This window comes from Urocitellus parryii, chromosome 11, assembly GCF_045843805.1.
Source record: "Urocitellus parryii isolate mUroPar1 chromosome 11, mUroPar1.hap1, whole genome shotgun sequence".
Taxonomy (NCBI): Eukaryota; Metazoa; Chordata; class Mammalia; order Rodentia; family Sciuridae; genus Urocitellus; species Urocitellus parryii.
The window spans coordinates 22738078-22747852 of NC_135541.1; the positions used below are offsets into that span (position 1 = coordinate 22738078).

The window sequence follows — 9775 nt, forward strand, 5'->3', positions numbered from 1 at the left end:
TCTCAAAATGTGATCTTCCTACCTCAGCCTCCCCAATAGCTTGGGACAACAGATCAGCTACACCTGCAGGTGCCTGCTTTTCCTAACAGTTTTGTTGGAAACAAGGTTTTTATTGGATTAGGATGAGGTGAGACAAAATCATGTAAAGTCGAGTCTTAATATTTAAGTTTGCTATATTGCCAGGCGGGGTGGCACATGCGTGCAATCCCAGAGCCTGAGGCTGAGGCAGGAGGATCACAAGTTCAAGGCTAGCCTCAGCAACTTAGTGAGACCCTGTTTCAAAAAGATGGGGCTGGGGTTGTGGCTCACCTAGCACCACATAAAAATAAAATAAAGGTTGTGTCCTACTACAACTAAAACAAAATATTTGGAGAAAAAAAAAGTTAAAAGGTCTGGGATGTAGCTCAGCGATAAAGCAATCCTAGGTTCAACCTCCAGTACCAAAAGGAAAAAAAAAAAAGTCTGCCCTTTTGTTCAAGATCAAATCATAGGCTTTTTGCATTAATTTCTGATTTTCTAAAATACTGCATTAATATGAACTTCACTTGATCACTGAAGTTTTCGGTAGCTCCTTCAAATTTTGCTACCAAGGCGAGAGAGCCTGGCCCTAGTGCCGACCTCAGAAAAGCGCACAGGTCTGGAAACAGATGCTTTCTTTGACCAAAGACGCCTGGGAGCAGTCAGCGGCCAGCAGAGACCCGGGAGTGTTACTTCCGCATCCGAAGACCTGTCGGGAAACGCTGGGGGCCGGCGCACGACTACCTCCAAGATCCGGTTCAGACCCGGTTCTGAACTTGCACAAGCTCTCCGGTCTACTCAGAACCTCGCCCCGCATCCCGCGGTGCCGGCCTTCTCTCGTTCGGGGCGCGGTAAGAGGAGCCCGCGCGGCAGGAAAGGCGCCAAGGGGAAGGGTGGGCTGCGGGGACAAGCTGAGGAGGGCTGGGCGGAGGCCCTCGCGCGCCATCGACCCCAGGGGCACTGCCGCCAACCGAGCGCGGGAAGCCGGCTGCGGACCCCAGGCGCGGCCGCGAGCCCACCCAGCCGAGCCGAGAAGACGCGGAGTCCGCCGGGAGCTGTAGTCCGCCGGGCCCAGCGCCCCAGCTCAGCACCGCTCCCGCCTGAACCCAACACGACCCTCGGCGTGCCGCCTCCGCTGCCCGGTGGGAGGCTTGCGCGTAAACTCACTTCAGAACCCACATCGCCCGCCATGAGTCCGGCTTCTCCAGCGTTCTGTTCTGGATGATTCGGTTCCCGGTTCCCTCAGCCTGGGGACAGCAGCTCCCGCCGTCTCCAGCCAGGCTGCGACGTTCGAGCTTTCGCGCCTAGCCGCAGTGGATGCCCCACCTTCGATGATTTGCACCAATCCGGAGGAGGCGTTTCGTCCAAGGCCACGCCCCCATTCGCCCCACCAATCACGAAGCGCCTCCTGCCGGCCCTTCGACTATAAACTAGGGTAGTTTGGCGGGTACTGGCTGTTCTTGTTAGCAGAACCGAGGGTAGGAGTTTCCTGCGGGCGGCCCAGCCCTTTTATTCCTGCAACAAGGGACCTTATGAGTGGTGGTCTTTGACATTTGACCCTTGCTGTAGCTCGACAGGTCGCACCAAGCAAATTGAGGGGTTGAGCACTCCAGGCAAGAAGTAGACTGGGAATCGAACATCTTGTGGTGTTCTGTGATCGCAGGAAGACCGAGCTCCGCCCCCACCATCCTTGGAGCAGCTAAATGTTGGCGGCTGCTTTTACAAGGCACTCGCCCTTGTACATTAAAAAAGTTTTGCAAGATTCTCAGATACCAAAGAATATCCTTGGATAATCTTTATAAATTTACTTAGAGTTGATTCGAGGATGCGATGCGAAAAGCACTCATCTCACCCCTAGAGGACTCCCCACCTTTGAATAAGCCTTGGGGTGAGAGGGAAATCAAAGCTCTGGCTCCAGATTTTTATTTTTATTTATGTATTTATTTTTTGGTACCGAGGATTGAATTCAGAGACATTCGACCACTGAACCACTTCCCATTCCCAGTTAGCACCTCGCCCCTTGTTGAAGCTGGCTTTGAACTCGCTTACAACTCTCAGCCTCCCGAGCCTCTGGGATTACAGGCGTGGGCCATCACACCGGGCCGAAGTCAGATTTATCCTAGCTCATTCTAATCTCAGTTTTGCCCACTATGTGGGTTATTTTCTTTTTTGCCTTTCTGAGTCAATTCTGTTTTTTCTTGTGACCTTTCTGTGTCCAAGCAAGGATGACTTCTCAGGACTCTTAGTTCAGCTCTCTTGCCCTCTTGTCTTCTTTTGGGTCAGGCCACTCTAAGGCACTTTACAAGATACTGTAAGGTGAAGATCAGAGCGCACGCACCAGGAAAGAAAGATCAGAGTATCTGTCATCCCACTTCACCTCTATGGTCATATCCAATAGTAGGATGACCAACTAGGTTCAATTTGTCCAGGACTTTCCCAGTGAAAGTTCCACAACGCTGGGAACCTCCTCAGTCATAGGCATACCAGGACAGATGGTCACCCTATCCACTGTCCTCCTTCCAAGTTTCCACTTTTGGCTGGGTTCAGTTAAAAAGCTCCTATCCTCACCTTCATTTATTCACCTCTTTACCACCTCTCAAACCACTTCTGCACTCATCAAGATCTTGGGCTGGGAATGTAGCTCAGTGGCAGAGCACTTGCCCAGTATGCATCAGGCCCTGGGTTCAAACCTTAGAACCAAAAAGGAAGAAAAAGAAATAATAATCTAATCCTCATTTCTTAGTCTATTTGTATTTTCATCCATTTTACTACTAATTTCTATATGGATGATTCTCAATTTTACATCTATAGTACCCCTCATCATGTGGAGGATTAATATTTATTAGATGCATGTCAGACACAAGTTGCCACATTTTATAATCATTATCTTATTTAATCTATGAAACAAGCCAGTAAGGTAAGTAATATGATGTTCTCCATTTTAGCAGATGAGAAAATCATATTTTTAAAATGCTAGTAATTGATGGAACCCATTTTTATATCCTGCTATTTGGGACTTGAGAACTCACATCCCTCAGAAAGAACTTGCCAGAGCAATCTCCCTTCTTCTCCTGTTCTGTTTTCCCTGATAACACCTCTTCCTAAAAGTAAATTTAAAAAAAAAAAAAAAAGAGAGAATTTTAATATTTATTTTTTAGTTTTCAGCAGACACAACATCTTTGTTTGTATGTGGTGCTGAGGATCGAACCTGGGACACACGCATGCCAGGCGATCGCGCTACCGCTTGAGCCACATCCCCAGCCCCCTAAAAGTAAATTTTTTATCTATCTGTCTATTGTTGCTCCAAGAATACAGGCACTCTGGACTTTTTAACCACTGTATTCTCACTATCCAGAATAGTCATTCTCAAATTTGAACATGTGTCAGATGATCTGAAAGGCTGGTAAAAACACAGATTGCTGGGTCCCATCCCTATCATTTCTAGTTCAGTGTGCCTAAAATGGGGTCCAAGAATATGTATTTCTAACAAGTTCCCAGGTAATGCTAATGTTACTAATTTGGTGACCATACTTTGAGAACCAAGGGTTTGGAACAACCCTGGCTCATGGTAGGAAAAATGATAAATATTTGCTGCACTGATTAATTCATTTGACAACTATATTGTACTTTTTTTAAAAATATTTTTTAGTTGTCAATGGACCTTTATTTTATATATTTTTATGTAGTGCTGAGAATCGAACCCAGTGCCTTATACATGCTAGGTAGGTGTTCTACCACTGAGCCACCACCCCAGCTATATTGTACTTTTTGAACTCCCTCTGAAAGTGAATAAAGGAAAAAATATGGCTTATACTAATATTTTCAGATCTCTTTAGAGAAGCTCTTCACTTGTTCACCAGGGAAGCTAAGAGAGAAAGCTCCAGCCAGATGCAGTGGTGTGCACTTGTAATCCCAGCAACTTGGAAAGCCAAGGCAGGAGGATTATAAATTCAAGGCCAGCCTCAGCAACTTAATGAGGTCATGTCTCAAAACAAAAAATAAAAAGGGCTCCATTTGTATACAATATGTCAAAATGCATTCTACTGTCATGTATATCTAATTAGAACAAATTTTTAAAAAGAAAATGAAAATAAATAAAACATTAAAAAATTCTGAGTATTAAAAGTTCTTACCATATACATTAAAAAATGATTATGTGGGCTGGAGATGTGGCTCAAGCGGTAGCGCGCTCGCCTGGCATGCGTGCGGCCCGGGTTCGATCCTCAGCTCCACATACCAACAAAGATGTTGTGTCCGCCGAGAACTAAAAAATAAATATTAAAAATTCTCTCTCTCTCTCTCTCTCTCTCTCTCTCTCTCTCTCTTAAAAAAAAAGAAAAAAAGGAAAAAAAAATAAAAAATGATTATGTGAGATAATACGTGTTAATTAGACTGATTTAGCCATTCCACAATGTATGCCTATATCAAATTATCATGTTGTATACCATAAATATCTAAAATTTTGATTTGTCTATTAAAAGTAGTAATATGCCAAAAAATGAAAAAGGCAGGGAATATGGATCAGTGGTAGAGCTCCCCTGGATTCAACCCATTACTACAATTTTATAATAATAATAACAACAACAACATCAATAGTAATACTGAAGGGAGAGAAAGCTCCAATTTGAAAAACAAAATGAGTGGACAGTGAACTAAAAAAGGGAAAATTTTATTCATTTGTTTATTGTGGTAACACATATGTAACATAAAATTTACCATTGTAACCTTTTTTTGGTTACATGGCAACTGAACCCAAGGCCTTACCTGAGCTTAGCACATACTCTATCTCTGAGCTATACCCCTTAACAAATTTTAATATATTTTTTAGTTGTTGATGGGCCTTTATTTTCTTTATTTATTTATATGCGGTGCTGAGAATCAAACCCAGTGCCTCACACATGCTAGGCAAGCACTCTGCCACTGAGCCACAACCCAGCCCCAGCCTTAATAATTTTAGAGACAATTCAATAGTGTTAAGTACATTCACATTACAACCAATCTTCAGAACTCTTCATCTTATAAAATGAAACTCTATACCCACCAAACAATTTCGCCTTCCTCCCATCCCCAGGAAAGCTTTTACTCTCATCTATATATTAACTTGTGTCAAGCTAAAATCAGTCATTTTGGAATTGGCAGCCTGTATTCTCAATTTTAGTGAACGACATCATAATCCAGCATCTACCAACCCAGAAACCTGGAGTCACTCTTGGCTCCTTTACCCCTTGCCCCTCATGGTTAATACAACAAGCCCTGATTACCAAGTTGATAGATGGCAACAAGGGAAATATCTGGAGTGTTTACTCTATAAGGATTAGCCTGATCTGGTTCCACACATGGATTTATGAATTTAGGTAGATCTTTTATTTCCTCAGAGCCTTGTTTTCCTTATTTGTAACTAGAAAACATTGGATCAGATCGTGATTCTCAAATGGGTTTGGACTGGGGTTGTACGGCAGAGTAGTGCACTTGCCAAGCATGCTCAAAGACCTGGGTTTAATCTCTAGTACTTCAAGAAGAAGAAAAAAAAAAAAAATCAGGGAAAGGGCTCAGGGTGCTAATTGTCAGTATACCTGGAAGTATAGTATTGTACGTGGAATGTTTATCAATGCTGATGCTCTCAGTTGTGTCATTATAAATTAGAAAACATTTCCAATAGTAGGTTATATCATATATCACACAAAATCAATATTTTAAAATAAATTCTGAGACTGCATATCCATGAAAAAATGGATTTTAATATGCACAGCCTATTCCCAAGTGTTCTATTTATATTTGCCCTTTGTCAGATAATAGCAGATACCAAAGCCTACCATGTTACATTTGTTCCACTACTCTTCCTCTGCAGAAGTTTGAGAACTACTTGCTTTTCTGAAGCCCTGGGACTCCACATCTTTTTCCCTGGAGAAGCACTGCCGCCATGTGGCAAGTTTTGGTCATGTCATCCCACCTATTAACCATTCTTCTAAACCTTTTCAGCTTGTACATATTGCATGGGGGACCATTTTGAAGATTATTCAAAAAGTTATTTAAATTTCCCTTTGGTAGGGTGAAATAGTCATATCTCCCAACACCTGACTTCAAAAATAGCTTCATAATTTAAGATGGGCATGTGGCACATGCCTGTAATTCCAGCCATTCAGGAGGCTGAGGCAAAAGATTACAAGTTCCAGGATAGCCCGGACAACTTAGCTAGACCCTCTCTCAAAACTTAAAAATTAATAATAATAAAAGGGCTGGGGATACGGCTCAGTGGTTGAATGCCGCTCCGTTCAATCCTTAGTACCACACAAAAATAGCTTCATATTTTAATTCCAAACATTTTTAAAGCTCTTGGAATGTGTCCTTCTTAGAAGACAGGGATGTTTTTCTTTGCTTAATGTAGTACCTCCTGATCTTTAAAAATTTTACAGGAACCAGGTGCAGTGGCTCATTCCTGTTAACAGCTCAGGAGGCTGAAGCAGGAGGATCAAACGTTCAAAACTAGCCTCAGCAAAAAGGGAGATGCTAAGCAACTTAGTGAGACCCTGTCTCTAAATAAAATACAAAATAGGACTGGGGATGTGGCTCAGTGGTTGAGTGCCCCTGAGTTCAATCCCTGGTACCCCCCCCAAAAAGTCATAGGGCCTGAAATATAGTGCATGCTTATCAATAATTGTTGAATGAGTGGTTAAAATACTGTGAACTTGAGCTGGGGCTATAGCTCAGTGGAAGAGCGCTTGCCAAGCATATATGAGGCACTGGGTTCAATTCTCAGCACCACATACAAATAAATAAAATAAAGATCCATCAACAACTAAAAAATATATTTTTAAAAAATAATCTGGCCTCAAAAAACAAAAACAAGAACAAAAATACCAGAGCCTTTCACTGAGATATACCAGCACACAAATCATCAGTTATTTTGTGTTCAGAAGTTCCTTGACCACAACTTTGGGCAACCAAAAATACTTACATAAAATATTTTTGCATTCATTCAAAAAACTTCAAGAACCTATTTTAAGCCTATGCTAGACATGAAGAGAAAAGAAAACAAAATCCATCTTATTCTCAGAGAGCTTCCCACTGCTGGTTGAAGACAAGCAAACAAACAAGTCTGCACAATGTACAAGTGTGTACAAGAAACTATGGGGCCTTGAGGGAGGGGCAGGGGATTATGGTTGGAAAAAGACAGGGAGAAATGATTCATGAACTGAAAAAACTACAAAGATAAATTGGAATTCTTCAGGATGGCACAGGGAGATGGAAGCATTCCAGGTATGTGTAGGGGCTTGATAAAGCATGTTGTGTTTGGGGAACTGAAAGTAGGTCAATATGACTAGAGTACAAGGTGTGTATTTGGGATGGGGGTAGTGGCCAGAAGAAGGCTGGATGTTACACAGGGAACAAAAGATCTGGAATGTTAAGCTCAGAGTTTAATTTTTACACAGAATGAATCAGGCAGCTGGGGAGCAGGAGTAGAGGTTGTTAAGAAGGACATGATATGGTAGGATATATGCTTGAGAAAGATTACTCTAGCAGCACATGAAGGATGGATTGGAAGGAGATTAGACAAGAGGCAGGAATACCAGTTGTCTAAGTGGGAGATTATGGGAACCCAAACTAGGTCAATGGTGGTAACATCGGAGAGGAGGGCATGGATGAAAAAGGCAAAATGGCAGAGCTCATTGGATGCTTAATCTTGAAGGACAAGTGACAAGTAGAGTCAATGTGACTCCAATGATGTCCATGTTTCTGGATTGGTGAGTCATGGATTGGGATTCCATCCATCAAAATCAAGAATACAGGTCACTAATAAAAAAAAAAAAATTCAGGTTTACTTTCACTTGGCATGAGTTCACACATAGAATTTAAAAATTACCTTTCCCAGCTCACTCCTGCCCACCACTGTCCAAAGTGAAGCTCTTTCCATTTCCTTTTCTGATGACTAAAGGAGTATTCCCCAGGCCCAGACTCATTTATTCATTCAATGTCCAAACTGTTATCCGCACAGAACTTGAAACTAACTCAGCAGTCTTTTGTATTGCATTCACATAGTTCTCTTCACTTCCCCTTCCTTTCCTTTCTAGGGCTACCTACCTATGTTTAAGAGAAATTTCTCTGGCCACTGTATTCAACTCTTTTCAGGGTTTTTATATCATTTTTTGGAAAAATCCAAGTGTTTTCATGACTCTCTCCTTCTCTAATGCCCTACAGAACCTTAATGACTTGGTGGCACAAGGAGTATTTATTTAAACGTTAGCATCCCCAGCACTTGGTCAATTAATGGTACTTCAATCACATATGCCTCAAACAGTCTAAGGAGACTTATCCAGGTGTGTGTGTTTGAGAAAAAGGATTCTATTACAGAAGGACAAAGGAAGTCTTATCTATTTCTACTTTCTATTAAATTTTAGCACCGACTTATGAATTGGCTAATGCCTGACCCACTTCAAACATGTCCCTGGAAGGGCAATTATAGGAATATAGTAACTCCTTCAAGCATAGTAGGGGAAGGAATATTTCCTTAAAAATGGGGGTGATATGGCAGCAGAATAGAATAGACATTATGATTGCTGTATGTATATAGGTGACTCTATGACCAGTGTGATTCTGCAACATGTACAATCAGAAAAATGAGAAATTATACCCCAATGATTCAAATGTATGAATTGCCAAGATCATTGGAATGTCATGTGTAGCTAATAAAAAAATGGGGGTGATACTGTACAGACAAAACAACATTGTGTTGGAGGCTGAGGCAGGAGGATTGCAAGTTCGAGGCTCGCCTCAGCAAATTAGTGAGTCCCTAAGCTACTTAGTGAGACCCTATCTCAAAATAAAAATTTAAAAAGGGCTTGAGAATATAGCTCAGTGGCAAAATGTTCTGGGTTCAGTCCTCAGTACTAGGGGGAGAGAGGAACAACTGTATCCACCATTGGTCCAAACGATGGTTTTATCTGTGGTATTCAATGAGGGGACTTCTCATGGTTGTCAAAATGACTCAGATTCTATTTGCATTTAGTGGATGAGGCCACAGTTGTTAAATGTCAGTGAAAAACACTGAAATAGAGAAAGAGGGAGGGTATTTTAGGCAAGAAAAATAGAATGAGCAAAGGCATACTAGAAATAGAAATGATGGTAAGATTGTTTTTAATAATTTGTTTTAGTTGTAGATGGACTCAATAGCTTTATTTTATTTGTTTATTTTTTTAATGTGGTGCCAGGGAATGAACCCAGTGTCTCAAGCATGCTAGGCAAGTACTCTACTACTGAGCCACAACCCCAGCCCAAGATTTTAAGAAATGGCTCACCTAGTGACTTTAGGAGGAAGTAGATGGTAATGATGAAAAACAAGAGAGGGAATAAGATGTAAAGACTGTTGAATTAAATCAAACTTTTTTTTCCCCCAGTATTGGGGCACTCTACCACTGTCTCCATCCCCAGCACCTGCTGCATGCCCCTCCACCCCATCTTTTTTTGAAACAGGGTTTCACTAAGTTGTTTAGGGCCTGGATAAATTGCTGAGGCTGACCTCGAACTTATGATCCTCCTGCCTCAGCTTCCCAAATCACTGGGATTACAGGCGTGTGTCACAGTGGCTGGCTTATCCCCAACACTTTAATTTTTTTTTGTTTTGATAAAAGATATCGCTAAATTGCTCAGGCTGGCCTCCAATTTATCTTCCTCCTCCATCAGACTCCTGAGTAGCTGAAATTAGAGACGTGAACTGCAGCCAAGAAGCTGAGATTAGACGTATGGACCACCACAGCTAGCT

General features: G+C 41.9%; 1 protein-coding gene across 5 annotated transcripts in view; it reads right to left on the minus strand.

Annotated features, from left to right (window-relative positions):
• Positions 1 to 1209, minus strand: part of Clspn (claspin) — a 35503-nt gene extending 34294 nt beyond the window's left edge. For all 5 annotated transcript variants that reach the window (XM_077791386.1, XM_026393472.2, XM_026393470.2 and 2 more), the window contains exon 1: positions 1186 to 1209. In XM_077791386.1, coding sequence (XP_077647512.1) covers positions 1186 to 1209 — 24 coding nt within the window. The remainder of the gene's footprint in view (positions 1 to 1185) is intronic.
• Between the last annotated feature and the right edge of the window lie 8566 nt (positions 1210 to 9775).